The sequence below is a fragment of the Myodes glareolus genome, chromosome 3 (genome assembly GCF_982192425.1).
Source record: "Myodes glareolus chromosome 3, mMyoGla1.1, whole genome shotgun sequence".
In the NCBI taxonomy this organism is placed as follows: Eukaryota; Metazoa; Chordata; class Mammalia; order Rodentia; family Cricetidae; genus Myodes; species Myodes glareolus.
This window is the reverse complement of record NC_142028.1, coordinates 116,873,086-116,888,421: the sequence shown is the minus strand read 5'-3', so window position 1 is coordinate 116,888,421 and position 15,336 is coordinate 116,873,086. Positions and strand designations below refer to the sequence as shown.

Sequence of the window (15,336 nt, the reverse complement as noted above, 5' to 3'; positions counted from 1 at the left end):
AAAGACACTGGAATTTGAAAAGACCTCCCATCCTTAGGACTTGATAAAATTAACATTGTGAAAAAGATCACCAGCCAAAAACAATTTCCTAATTCAGTGCATTCCCAATCAACAGCCTCATCTCATTTATCACATAAGGAGAAAAAAAAAATCCTCAAATTCATTTGGAATAACAAAAGACCTGGAATGGCCGATCAATCCTGTATTAACATTCAGTTATTTTTAAGTGCTAGGTTCATCTGTCTAAGACCCCCAACTGTTCTATAGCATCTATTCCTACTGTGTCATTGGCTTTTAATCAGTCATATTTCAGTCGTCCTTTGTACCCACTTGTCTGTTCTGGTTAGGAATCTCAGAACTCGCCCGTAAGTTCTTTGAGTCTCAATGTATTCACTCATAAGATGGGTACTGGTTATATATGTCTGTCTTACAAAGGGCGAAGGAGTTGGAGGAGAAGCAAATGCAATGTTTGTAAGAGTGCTTTGGAAATCTAGTCTAATTTGATAACTATAAATGCTTTATGATGATGTTGCTATCTGGTTTTCTTCTCTAGATTTTTCAGCATCTGACAAAGAAGCTCCAAAGTGTTTACTTCAGTCAATTCCAGGGTAGATACCATAGATATTCCAACTTAGTTTGGGAAGCATGGGTAACTTGAAGACTGCCCTCATTCTATCCCAGGTCTGTAAAAGTCCTGGAGGATGTTATACACAGGTTTCCAAAATTACTTGAGACCTGGTTTGGTTTGATTAGAAGCTGCCGCACCTTAATGCAGATTGATTTCCTGTCTTTTCCACTTGACATTTTGTGGAGGGGTCATTGGAAACATGGAGATGAATAGTCTCTGGAGTATTTGTTTCTGTTTTCATTTCTTCAGGTTGCCTATGTTACTGGTACTGTGTTCATGTGGATCACATTCTTCCTGGCTTCTTCTTAAACATATTTATTTGTTATAACCATGCATCTTTTGCTAAATCAAATTTTCTTCTCATGTAAATCATAGTTGTGTTTTTTTAATCCAGTTTTGTTACCATTTCAAAAATTCTATACTTAAACTGAAACAGGTGAATGAAGCACTGTTTCTTTTCTCATAGAAAAAATACGCATACAATATAACTATTCTAGAAATTAAATAAAAGAGATATTAAAAATCCACCCTTCATTTTACTCATCAAGGAAATGACCGTGGACGTACATTCAAATCAGGTTACAACAAATAGCCCTTTGAGATATTATCAAGGTTGTCTTTTGACCATAATTTTTTTGGGCAATTTCAATGTGGATGGGGATGATTCTTTTGAAAATTTGCAAGGCGGTATTATGTTCTTCCTAGAGATGGATGGAGAAGAATGGAAAAATTAAAAACTTTGAATTCGTATTATTCTACTAACATTCTTCCTACTTTGAAAAGTGAATTTACCAATTCATGTTTCAGTTACTAATGTTTACAAATAATTCAGAGCCTGTTAAATAAAAAAGTGTATCCTAACTTGTAAAAAAAATAAAATAAAAGGAACAAGGAGAAATAATTTTGATCTTGCAGTGCGTCAACTCTTGGGAAGAAAATTGCTACATAATTTACTCAGAGACCTCCATTCTCAATATACCATCACTTATGATAAAAAAGATTTTTGGTTTATTGTTGTTTCCTTGGCATTTGTAAGTCAGATAGATTTACATGCAAAGCTAGGTGCCTTGTTCAGCTGTAGTTTTGTTTTTGTTTTTTTTCTTCTAACCCAGGGTCTTTCTTTTCTTAGGCCAGATGTTTGCAAATTCAAGTTTGAAGGGAAGACATTTTATGTGATTGGCACCCAAAAGGAGGTCAGATACTGTTTTTAATAATTACTTGATGTGTGTGCATGTGCAAGTGTGTGTGCATAAGAGAGATCTAAGAACAAAATAGCTTTTAGTGTGGTTGCCCCAAAAGAGAGTGACTTTGAAGAGTACTGATAATGGAAGCTGTTTGTTGAAAACATTTTAGAGCTAGACAAGTTAATGGAAATCCACAGGTAAGAATAAAGTCAATGAGCAATGTTAACTGTATAGACCTATATGAAAAATAGATTGGGATAAACTTTATTAAATATAAAACATGGACTCTCTCTGTAAATCTTTGTCTAAAATACAAATAAATGGGAGCCTGTACTGGAACTAGTTCTATATACTAGGCTGGCCTCTAACTCACAGAGATCCACCTGCCTCTGCCTCACGATTAAAAGAGTGTGCCTCTGCTGGGATTAAAAGAGTGTGCCACCACCACCCAGCAAAGATCAATTCTTCTAGAAACTAGACAGCAGTCAACACTGGATAAAGTGTTATGGCCACAGTATATATGCCCAAGTTGTTTTTCCCCCATGAGCTTTTAACAGTCATCAAATAAAATTTGTTGGCTCACTGAGGAATGGACTTTGTGGAAGGCTGTTGCCAAAATATTGAACCTTAAAACTAACTTTGAAGTTTGCTGATTTTCTTGACTTTTGCTAATGACTAAAATGTTCATTTAGTGTTGTAGTAATTTTTAGATTGATCAAGGATTGATAGATAGGTGTGATAACTGGAGAATTAGGGAAAATTATGAATCAGCTTTTTTGGCATTTAAATAGATTAATGATGTCTAATGAACGAGAAAAAAAAAAGCCATACTGTTTCAACTTTAATGAACATAGTAATATTGGAGGACATGCTGGAGTGAAGGATCAATATATTTACTGTGCAATATTGATGATTTTAGTTTGATATCCAGAATCCATATAAACTTCTGGCCCCAGCCAAGGAGAGTTATTCCTAGAGTTTGCTGACTTGTCACCCTAGTTGAAATGGTATACTTCAGGTTCAGTAAGAAACTGTTTCAAAAAGTGAATTTGAGAATGGTAAAGGAATACACCAACACCAACATTTTGCCTCCATATAAGAATGCATATAGATCTACATGCCTAAATCACCTCCATGTACATATAAAAAATATGCAGTGGGCTACAAGCATATAAACACCTTAATGAAAAGCATGAATAATATAAACTGTGTTTAACATACCCTTTCTTGTTATTTTTTATTAGAAAAATTCTGTCTTGGCGTTCCATACTTCAACACCAGCTGCCTGCAAACATCTATGGAAATGTGGGGTAGAGAACCAAGCCTTTTACAAGTAAGACTCTTGTGTTCACTTGATTATAGGTTTTTAAAGCACTCATGATCCGTTTATGCCTTGCTAATGACTACATATTCATTTTATTTAAACCATTCTTTGTATATATTCTATTTAAATGTAATATAAATTTAGGATATAATTATTTATAATATACACATCTGATAAAGGATTAGTGTCTAGAATATTCAAAGAACTAAAAAAATAAATAAAATGAACCCCCCAATTAAAACTGTGCTATGGAACCAAAGAGCTCTCAAAGAAGAAATTCAAAGGCTAAGAAGTATTCTTTTCTGCTTTATTAAAAATGCATTCTTTCATATAATACATCCTGACAGTAGCCTCCCTCCCTCCTCTTCCTCCCAGTCATCCCCTACCTTCCTTCTTCACCAGATCCACTGCTCCTTCCTGTCCTTTCAGAGAAGAGCAGGCGTCCAAGGGTTAGCAACCAAACACGGTATAACAAAATATGATAAAACTAGGCACAATTCCTCATATCAAAACTACATCCAGTAGGAGAAAAAAGTCCTGAAAGCAGGCAAAAGAGTCAGAAACACCCAGATTCTTGCTGTTAGGAGTCCCATAAAAACCCCACGCAAAAAAACCACAACTATATGCAGAGGACCTAGTACAGATCAATGCAGGCTCTCTGATTGCTGCTTCAGTCTCTGTGAGCCCCTATGAGCCCTGCATAGTTGATCTGTGACCCATGTTCTCCTGGTGTCCTCAACCCCTCTGCCCCCCACTATCCTTCCTCCTCCTCTTCTGTATGGTTCCCAAACTCTGCCTAATGTTTGGTTCTAAGTCTCTGCATCTGTTCTCATCAGCTACTGGAGGAATCCTCTCTGATAATGGTTGGGCTAGGCAATAATATATCAATATAGCAAAATACCACCAGGAATCATTTCATTGATTTTTTTTTCTTTTAAGTTTCTGTCAGTCATGTTTGTTTCTACCCTAAATCTCTGGGCCAGCAAGTAATCAATTAGCGGCCAGTCAGGAAATATGGATCATGGGCTCCCTCCATTGGCATTGGTTGACCACTTCCACAACCTTGAGCCACCATTGCCCAAGTACATCTTGTAGGCAGTACTGTAGACCGAGACTGCTCTTTTCACTTTCCAGCTGCCCATACTTGAATAATCACACAGAAACTATATTAATTACAACACTGCTTTGCCAGTGGCTTAAGCATATTCCTACCTAGCTCTTATATCTTAAATTAGCATGTTTCTGTTGATCTGTGTATCACACGAGGCTGTGGCTTACCAGTAGGTTCTGGCATCTTTCTCCTTTGACAGCTATATGATGTCTGCCTTACTCCACCTACTCTCTCTGTATGTCTCTCTTCTGCCCTGATATATGCCAAAACAGCTTTATTCATTAGCCAATAAAAGCAAGACATCACAGGACAGGTTGTAGGCTGCAGGTTTTATGTCTGGGTAGTGTTCCAGTCCCACCACTGAAAGTCTTACCTGGTTACAAAAAATGACACATTCGGCTAAGAAGTATTTTTAAAAAGTTCACCGTCCTTAACTTTCAGGGAAATGCAAATCAAAACTACTTTGACATTTCGTCTCACCCCAATCAGAATTACAAAGATCACAAAAACAAAGACAACAAATTTTAAGGAGGATATAAAGTAAGGGTAACACATATTCATTCTTGTTAGGAGTACAAACTGGCACAGTCACTATGGAAATCAATATATTAGTTCCTCAAAAAGCTAGAAATATCTACCATATAATCTAGCTATATCATTCCAAAGTAGTCTTTTCTACTTCACAGATACTTACTCATCCATCATCTTTTCTAATTTGTTCACATTGATCGGAATTAGAAGCAGCTAAGATGCTCATCAACTGAAGAATAGATGATGAAAATGTTGTACATACAAATAACATAATTTCATTCAACTCTAAAGAAAAAAAGAAGTTATGAAAGTCACAGATAAATAAATGGAACTAGAAATATGTACTATGTAGGGTAATTTGCATATCCCTAGTTTCTAAGATGGTGAATCATTTTTTAAGATGGTTTTAGTCATTTTTTTCCTCTTTTGAGAATTCTTGATTCAGGTCACTACCACCTCTGCTATGCTTTTCCTTAAAGGTATGCCAAGTCAAGTCAGATCAAGACTGTGTCGAGCAGCAAGATATTTTTTAAAGGAAGTAGATTTCGATATAGGTGGGTAACAGTGGATCCATTGCAGTGATGGGTGGGGGAAAACACCCATTTACATTAGAATGCTTTGTTTGTAGATATTGTGTTTATAACCCTCTGTTAGTCTGCTTCCCAATCTATTGAGTTATGCTCCTGACATGACAACCTAAACCTCCACATAATTTTCCTCATGGTATATAGGAAGAGGTAGACTCTTTGAGCCCATTTCTTCGGAGTATCTACTCACATGCATTGTATTTGTGTATTTCATAGTGGTAAAGTTGCCAAAGAGGTGGTGGAGGCAAGCTCCAAAATCCAGAGGGATCCTCCTGAGGTGCACAGGTGAGTGGAGTGCTCCCTTCTGGCTTTGGGGAGGATGCTTCCATGAGACACAAAGGCACTTAAAAGTTAGACTAACACACATGAAGCTCTGAGTTTATTCTGCAACAGCCCAAAAATAATTTTTAACCTAACTTTTCTGATTCCTCTCTTATGTCTCTTTATATAGTGACATGCAGCATGAAGTCAAGACATTTACTTCCCTCAAAATCTTAGATTTTTCAGGGTTGTGCCCTGACAACAGCTTGGTTCCCTCTTTGGTAACTTGATGTGCAGATTGGTATTGGGTCTAGAATGCTGCATGACTAAGCAAGAAAATGCCATTGGATGGCTCCTAATAGCTCTGTCTGCTCCATCACCATGTCACACTGCCCTCAGAGAATAGCTCCTACCATATCCTGCTCACAAGACATGGTTAAGCTTACTGCTCTGACTTCTTCTCTACCACTGAACAATAATCCATCCCTGTGGTATCTGATGAGTTTAAAATACCAGGAACACATCCGGAGAGCTTCTAGCTTCTTCTATCCTTGAGGAATAAATTAACCAAAGGCATACAGTGACAGCAGAGCAATAACAATTTGTTGGAAAAGATAAAGAGTTCCCAAGGGAAGATGGAGAAAGGAAAAAGAATAACAGCTCAAAAGGCAACATTATACAAATGATTAGGGTTTTTAATATCATATGGTCTTTTGGGTTTATTTGCATAGCATAAGCTTTTTCACATATGCTCTGCTACATAAAGTCCTACAAACAACATCATGCATTTCATGTCTCATTAGGCTCTAAGCCTTCAGTAAGGAGTGTGTGTTTTCATACTATAAAGAAACATAAGAAAAACAAAAATTAAAAATAAAAACAAAAAAGAAAAGAAAAAAATAAATAATTACTGAAAAGTTTCATAGAATTAAACCTCAAAAATTATTTCATTTACTTGATTTTGGCTAATGTTCAACATTTATACCACTATAGTTGTTGTATATTTTCAAAAAATAAAGGTTTATATTTATTTGCAATATTTAAAAAAAAAGAAACATAAGTCAGCTCAGGTACGTTGGAGTACCTCTGTACCTGATCAAAGGTTTGATTTGCTTGGACTTATGGAAAGACCTATTCCAGTCCTTCTCTTTAGCAGTGTGCTTTTCTATATGCTAACTTAAAAACAGTTTACATATGTTTGGTCTCTATACTCCCAAAGACCAAACTATGGGATGAGAAGCATGACCATTATTAGGTTCAGAGTACACACTTTTTTCTGAGACATGGTCTCCTGTACCCCAAGATAACCTCAGGCTCACTACATAGCTAGAATAACCTTGAAGTTCTCATCCTCCTGCCTACATCCTGCACATCTTTTTTAAATGGACAATCTATAATTAGTTATTAGAGATTAAGTGTTTGTGTTTTCTTTTACAAATCGACTTTATATGACAACAATTTAAGCCTCATGTATAGCCTAAGTTTCAAACATCATGAATACCTTAAACTGAACAGTCTTACCATGACACCACCCCTTTTAGGGTAAAATCATTATAACCTATTTTAATTTGTAAGTTAGGTGATATAATGGGCTTCATCATAGCATTTATACATATACACACATATACAATATATATATATATATATATATATTGTTCTTATTCACCTTCTCCACTTCCCTTGCATGTCCCACCTCCAAAAACATCCCTTCCTATATCCTGTGCTTCCCCATAAGATCTCCTCCACTTCAGATAAGCTAAATTATTTAGGGACTTTCTCATAAGACAATTGACACCTGTCTTTCCTTCTTCAACTTTGAATGCAAGTTTTTCCTTTATGTACAGATTTTCTGAATTTCCTCCATTTGCAATAATATTGAGTGAACTCAGTGGTACTCCACCTTGTTCCTGGAGTTACAGGCAGAAGGTACCTGTGACCTTCCCCAATATAGGGCAAGCCATACTATCAAGGGCATCTCGATGTTACCTGTTTCCTAGAAGCTGAGCACAGCTGAAGTCTTCGGAAGACCTGATGCACATGTATTCAGCTTTTGACTTATTCCTGCTTTTGAGGAGTCCTAAGGGGAGCTCTCAATGCAGATCTGTAAAAACTGTCACTCCAGCTTTAAAAAATAGGAGAAACCTTCAGGGTCAGAGAATAGAGAAGCTCTGATTGAGGGTACCTTGGTGCGCCATCTAAATATGTGTCAGGCTGCTCAAAGAACAGAAGAGGATTTAGAGCACTCTTCCTCTCTCCTAAGCTGTAACAGTTTATCATAGGAGAAAGGAAGATGGGGATAATAGGATATACCATGTTTACTTTTCCAGAAACATTGGATAGGAAATAGCCTTAAGGATCTCTTATTTTCTTCTTTTAAATGGATAGGAAATTTAGCCGTTTTCTTAGACATGAGATATATCCAAGATGTTATTCACAAAGCCCTTGACCTCACCAGAGGCACCATGTGGTCAGAGCAGTAGAAATGTGCAACCCTTTCATGTAATTTAACTTTCCTAAAAGTCATTTTCATGGGAGGCCTGTTTCTCTTGAACCATTATTTTGTATTTAAACTATGTTGACATTTCAATGTTGAAGCTGTAGGGCGATTGGTAATGAAAAAGTCCCCAGACTATCTTGATACAAAATATACAGCTTTAATAAACAGAAGTAAGACTTACAACAGCTTACACCAGAATCCAAATGATCCGTCTGGACGCAGGAGCCAGGCGAAAAAGAGAGCTAGCGGAGCTCGCTTGCTAGGTTTATATGCAGGCTTTTGCCTGAGGGTGGCACGCCCCCAAAACAGAATGTGATTGACTGAACTCCCCTATCACAATGTGGCTATCAAAAGTAAAACTGTAGTAATGAAGTTATATTTTGTGGGAACTCTTCAGAAAAGATGTTAGTTTATAATGGCAATAATAAGTTATTAATTTATCATCCTTCCCCACACCTGAGATTCAGTTCCTCAAAAAAATTATAGGCTCATAGGCTGTTGCTTCTGGAAAAGTATGTATGTATAAAGAGAGAGAAACCAAACAGACTGAGAATATTTTAGGATTATTCTTTCCTTCAGAAAGAGAAGCTCACTCTGACGTTAGTTCACTGGCCTTTATTGATGGCATGGGAAGATCCTGGGGAAAGATGTCCTGGGCTGGCTGCTGGGGAAGAATCCCTGAGCCTAGCCAAGAGGCCACATCAGATGGAGGGCTGCAGCTCGGAGCATAGCATCCACCACCAGGGGACACACAGAACACCCAGAACCAGCAAGATACAAGAATGTTCTGGTACAAAAATGAATAGATTTTAATCTTTGCTACATTGCCTGCCAGCTCTGTGGCCTTGGGTAAGTCACTGAATTTCCTAGATTATTGGTTTACCCATCTATGAAATGAGATTTTTATATTGCCTTGACCTAGTTTTAGATTTTGTTGGGGGCTTAAAAAACGTTTTAAAATGTAAAGTGACAAACACGTAAAGCAATAATATCATTATTCTCATTCATTTAGAACAAGGCAGCTAGATCTTAACATCCAGATCAGTAACGGAACACTTGTGTAGCATTGGAATACCTCTGATTCCAACCACAACCTTGTAAAAATGCAGAGGTAGACTCTGGAAAATACATTCATATTCAAATCCATTCAGACAGTAGCCCAGCACTACTTCATCCGGTCATAGAGTAGTGAATGACTGTCATGAACGTCATGTACTCATTTTGTTTCATCACCATTTGAGTCCGGCACTTACTTGTCATCAGCTTACAATGCAGTTGTGTAACTTTACCTTTCTCATATTTGAATACATGTTTTTCTCACACTGAGGAAAGAATCAGTACTCTAACGTCTACACAAATTTTATCTTTCAATGTTATAACTTACTTTAATTTTCCACAACCAGCCTTCCTCCTGCAATGGAATTCTTAATAACAGCTTTTTTTTGGATAATATTGAGCAGGTGTGGCTTGTAAACTCAGAGAGTCATTTCTACAGCTAACGAATGGGATCTATAAGTGTACAAATATAGCACATGTTCTTACTTGGCATAGGCATCCGTTACTTCATGATAAAATAAGGTGCCTATACCAGAACCTTAATTCTAACAGAACAGTTGTGAGGAGGTGAGAAAATTAAAACGAGGGCTATGTGAAAAGTGTTTGTATCATGGAGACACTACCCTCATGGATGGATTCATTGCTTGATGCTATTAAACTCTCTTGTAATAACCAAATTATCAATATTCTTGAAGATAATAATTCCTCACATTTGCCTTTTGGAACATTCTAGTTTATTTTTCTGCCTTGTCTGCTGTGAGGTGGCCCATCATATGGCCTTCATCAGGAGCTAAGACAATGACTACACAATGCCTTCTGGATTTTTTAGGTTCCAGACTTGCGTTCTAAATCAATTCATTTTATTTGTATATTATAAATGTTCCACACTTTTTATAGCATTACAGAACTGACTAAAACACCTCAGGATATGAGGAGGAAGGACAAAGTAGACGTCAATTTGAACCTCAGCAAATTCTTAGAAAAGTGGTTGGCACCATGGGACCTTCTTATATAACCCCAAATTCAAAACTTTAGTTGTAAAACAAATCCCTTTGGGATGCTGTACACTCACTAACACAGAAAGTTTAGAATCCTAGTTTTGCCCATGTAACTCCTTGGTTTTTATTTTGTTTTATTTTTTTAGTATTTCATACATGAGTATATTAAGTCACTTCTACCCTTCCTTCTCTCCATTCCAACTCCTTCCATGTGACAGACTCTCTGTAATTCACATTATATACATATATATACAAACATATATATGCATACATAGCCCTGCATGTATATTAAATGTACATGTGGGGTACACACATATGCACCACATGCATATAAAACCTACTGAGTTCATTTAATGTCACTTGTATGTATCTGTGTTTAGGGAAGACTATTTAGGATTGAATATTGGAGGATCATCCCTGGAGAAAATTGAATCTAACTCTCTCAGCAGCCATAGATTGACAGTATCTATTCATCTAAAGGTGGGGGCCTTGTGAAATTTCCCTCATCCATATTGACATGTCAACTGATATTTTGCTTATACAGATTTTGTCCAGATACCACATTGCTGAGATTTATGGATACAGCTTCCCATTTATTACTGAAAGAAATTATCTTTCATCAGGATTCTCATCTTCTGACTCTTACAATCTTTCCACGCACTCTTCTGCAATCTTCTCTGAGCCTTAGGTATAGAAGTTTGTTGTAAATATTCTAATTGAAGCTGGGCACATCATGATAATGTATTCTCTGCACTTTGACCAGTTGTGGATTTCTATATAGACTCCATCTGATAGTAAATGAAGCTTCTTTAATGAGGGGTGAAAACTAAGTTATCTGTAGGCAAAATTATTTAGAAAACTGCTGGAAGTTATACTGATTTAGGAAAATGACAATAGTAGGTTCTCCTAGGATTTAACACATCTTTAGCCATGGGTAGATGGCTAGATTTACAGTACCACATGTGAATTTTGTCCCATTAATTAATCTTTTAATACAATTAGACAGATGCTGTTTAGCTCCTTCATAAAAATGCCACTGTTGCCCAATTAGGATTATTTCACCAGTTTATTCTCCTGGTAGGCTTTAAAGCAGGGTAGGATAATTAATCATCCCCCCCCTTTGGCATTTTATATAGCACCTTCTGATACTATGACAACTAGTCCTCAGAGAGGAGACTTCCAGGACAATCATAACTCAATTCCTTCAAATCAAGCTTCTAAAAAATGTTGTGTCTTCTGCAATGGGATCTTGCCTTCAAGGTTTAGGAGACAGCCAGGAGCAATGCACTAACCTCTATTTTTTGAGAGTATCTTAGACCACAACACATGCAACTCTGATTAACAACTAGAAGGGACATTTTCTATGCCTGGCACTCGGGTTTTGTCAGTTAGTCTAGGACCTTTGTCGGCAGGTGGGCACTAGTGAATCTCAATTTCTCTCAAAGGTACAAATATTCTTATTGTATGTGACTTATAAGCACACTGAGAGACGCAAAAGGTGAGCAGAGTGTATACAAACCAGTATGTAAAATGAACTGGCCACTCAGATTTTGGTCTTTTAAGTATTTGTCCTTAGCCACCGTGCCAATAAGCCTTTGCTCTCAATGAACCCCATGTCAATAATCCTCTTTGCAACCATTCCAAATAGATAGATAGGCATAATTTCTAGTCTAAAGGAAATAGAAGACGTTGTATATTTGAGTTTATATAGCAAAATACAACATACTGGATATTTTGTACACAACAATATGTGTACTCATTATGGCGTGTATATAGGTCTCAGAGGACAACTTAAAAGAGTGGTTAGTTCCTTATTCTATGGGGTCATGGAATTAAAAATATCTGTCCATCAGTTATGGTGGCAAATATCCTTACCTGCTGAGCCACCCAAATGGCCAGTCCATCAGGTATGATGGCAAATGTCCTTATCTACTAAGCCACTCACTGACCTTCAGAGTGCTTTTGTAAGGAATCTAGACAATTCATGAAGGCTCTCATGATGGGATTATATCCAAATGCCCTGACTCTTAGTACCATTACAAAGGAAATTTTGTCCTCTTTTTTGTGGATTTTTTTTTCAACAAATGGATTTTAAAGGACAAAATGATAATTTCAGACCACAGAAATAAGAAGGGGATGGGAGAGATCCAATTATTCCATTAGCTTCCTTTGATCTTTTCCTCAAGTTATCAGTCTACCCTAGGGCTTGGAGCGCTAGAATTTTGTGCTGTGGGAAATGCTTTCTGGTTTATCTGAGTCTTTTACTTAATGAAAAATCTGTGTTCTTCTCTGTCATAATTTTTTTAAAAATCTGAGATTTTTTTAATGGCTTACAAGAGTCATCTGCCCTAACCCTAGGCAAAACCATAAGCCATAGACCTCTACTACAATGAAGCAGCATGAACCCATATATAGGGGCCAAGTTATCCCCACCTTTCATCCAGTACCAAGATGAACTTATACTTGGGATGTCAACCCAAGTTATCCCAGCCTGTCCTAGAACCAAGCAGTTGTTGGGCAATGCAATTATAAAAGAATATCAAAATATCCAACATCTGCAGATGAGGAATGCTGGGAGGAGGATAGATGACGCAAAATGTATTTCATAATATGTGCCTCAGATTTTTTAAAAAATGAAAATGTTACTTCTAAACACTGACTTCCTTAATGGGAGAGCTACCAATCATCAAAAGAAACAGATCATCTAATACATAATCATCACTTCCAGGTTCAGTTTCTAGAACGAAATAAAAGAGGAAATGACTCTGACAACAACTCCCTATGCAGTCAGTGACAGCTGTAAAAGTTTCCAATTCAAGATAGGCGTCCTACTCCATGTCTTCCTATGAAAGTCTTAACAGAAATGTCAAGCCTGAAAAGATCCTTTTTTCTGAAATTCCAGGTTATGTCAAGCTAAGATTGCACTCAGTTTAATTCAGATTAAGAGTAGAAAACCTTATAAGAAGATATCCATTGAGACACTGTAAGACTCTTAAGAATGGCCAGAAGTCTTTTCAGAATGTGACTGACTAGTGCAATAATAATTGTAAATTAGCAGAAGTAACAAATGTGATGAACTGTGACAGAAGAGGGGGAAGTATGAGAAGAAGGAAGGAATAAAAGCGCAAGTCCCTGTGGTGAGGAACCAACCAGGAAGGCTTCAAAGAGGAAACGTTTGACACCATTTTCAAAAGACTGGTTGGTTTGGTTTTGACAGGAAACGGAGAAAATTAAGTACGTAATGTATGACTTCAGGTTTTCACTTCCCTCTATGAGGGGTCCGCAGCTGTTCTCCCTATGATAGGCAATACAAATGGTCTTCTAGCTGCCTATCCATAGTTTTAATGAGATACCAACCGTTTCCTTGCCTTTTGTTACTTGTCGTAGCTTCTATTGTGCACATATCTTTCCAAAGGATAACCAGAACTAAGGTTCATGGCTGTCTGCTAAGGAGGACATGAGTGGAAATCTTAAGCACTATACATCTGACAACATGAAGACACCTCACAGTTGCAGATTCTCTGTGTCCTCTGTCCAAGCAAGATATGTGGTGGTGGTTCAGTGGGTCTGAGCTTCTGTCATTTAGATTTCTACATGTCTAATTCAGGGCTAGGAGAATCCCTGCTGTGTTTCCTGTGTCTATTTGAGATTCTTGTGTTGTTACCGAGCATATCTTTGTCTGATGACATTTTGGGGACTTTATTTTCTTTCACAAGCTGAATAGAATTTGTTAACTTTTATCAGGAATCTAATGACTAGAAGAACTACGTGTCTTAAATGTTAGGACATTTTTACTATCAGCCTTAATCTCTTTATGTGTCCAGAGAGTAGGGCCAGCATTTGCTGTCGACACTAATTTATTTGGCTTATATCTGTTTTTAGAGTCAACATTACTCAGAGTCGCAGTTCTCACTCCTTGAACAAACAGCTCATCATTAACATGGAGCCCTTGCAGCCCCTACTTCCTTCCCCCACTGAACAGGAAGAGGAAGATCCTGTGACTGAGGGTAAGTCGGCCACTTCATTTTAGAAGCCTCCTACTGAGGAATGATAAAATTTTGTGAATTCAAAATATTTTGAAGCCAGGCAGTGGTGGTGCACATCTTTAATCCCAGCACCTGGGAGGCAGAAGTGAGTATATCTCAGTGAGTTTAATGCCAGTCTGCTCTATAGAGTGAGCTCCACAACAGTCAAGGCTACACAGAGAAACCTGTCTCCAAATCAGTATTTCTAAAATTACTTGTGAAAGATGTAATGCTGCAATACATGCACTGTTAAGTAAGGCAAATGATTTTAGTGACTATTTGAAATTTGGTTATAATTCATTAAAATGAAAATTCAATCCCTCAATCACTATAACTACATTTCTAGTACTCAGTAGCCACCTATGTCTGATGGCTACTACATCCATCTGAGACTAAGGGTTATAATTATTGCAGAGAGTTCTAATGGAAGGAATGGTTTTATATACTACTCAAAATTAAAGGTATGATTATAAGCAATTCTCTACAAGTACATCTGTACTGATTCTCCATTTTTGACCTTTTTATTTCCACTCTTGTTTTTTGCTATCTTTTTAGTTTGGCTTGGTTTAATTTTGAGATAGGCTGCCATGTTTCCCAGGTTGCCCTCAGATCTCATATATACTCAAGAATGGCTTTGACTGTCTCTTCTTCCTGCCTCTGGCTCCTTCCTGCCTCTAGTTTCTGAACACTGGAATGACTGACATGCACCATGAAACCATGATCATGACACCATGATACTAAGCAATAATAGCAATATAAAAATATTCTACCAACTAAGCTACACCTCCAACATGCCTGATAGTTTTAATGAAAACTAAATAGTTTCTACTTCAACTCAAAAGGCTTGTATTATTAAGTAATCATAAATGTTTGTGCAGCACCACTGCTGTTATTGTTACTGTTGCCCTTTTTCATCTGTTTAATTCTCCTCCTCCTTTTTTTTTTTTACTTCTGATTTATTCTTCTTTCATCTTCTTCATATAATTTCTCTCACTTTAGAAAGACTTCCACATGCTGGTTGGAGACACAAAGTGAGGCAAACTCACACCCTACAAATGCTAAAGTAATTCTTTAATGCATGCCAAATAAAGTTATTAAAACCCTAAAATCAAACTAACATTCCCTTAACATTTT

At 37.1% G+C, this 15,336-nt stretch overlaps 1 protein-coding gene across 5 annotated transcripts in view; it reads left to right on the top strand.

Annotated features, from left to right (window-relative positions):
• The window catches only part of Frmd3 (FERM domain containing 3), a 200,270-nt gene that overhangs the window by 158,137 nt on the left and 26,797 nt on the right, over positions 1-15,336 (top strand). For all 5 annotated transcript variants that reach the window (XM_048452970.3, XM_087904922.1, XM_087904923.1 and 2 more), the window contains 5 exons: positions 1,758-1,821; positions 3,057-3,145; positions 5,258-5,332; positions 5,582-5,650; positions 14,060-14,184. In XM_048452970.3, coding sequence (XP_048308927.2) covers positions 1,758-1,821; positions 3,057-3,145; positions 5,258-5,332; positions 5,582-5,650; positions 14,060-14,184 — 422 coding nt within the window. The remainder of the gene's footprint in view (positions 1-1,757; positions 1,822-3,056; positions 3,146-5,257; positions 5,333-5,581; positions 5,651-14,059; positions 14,185-15,336) is intronic.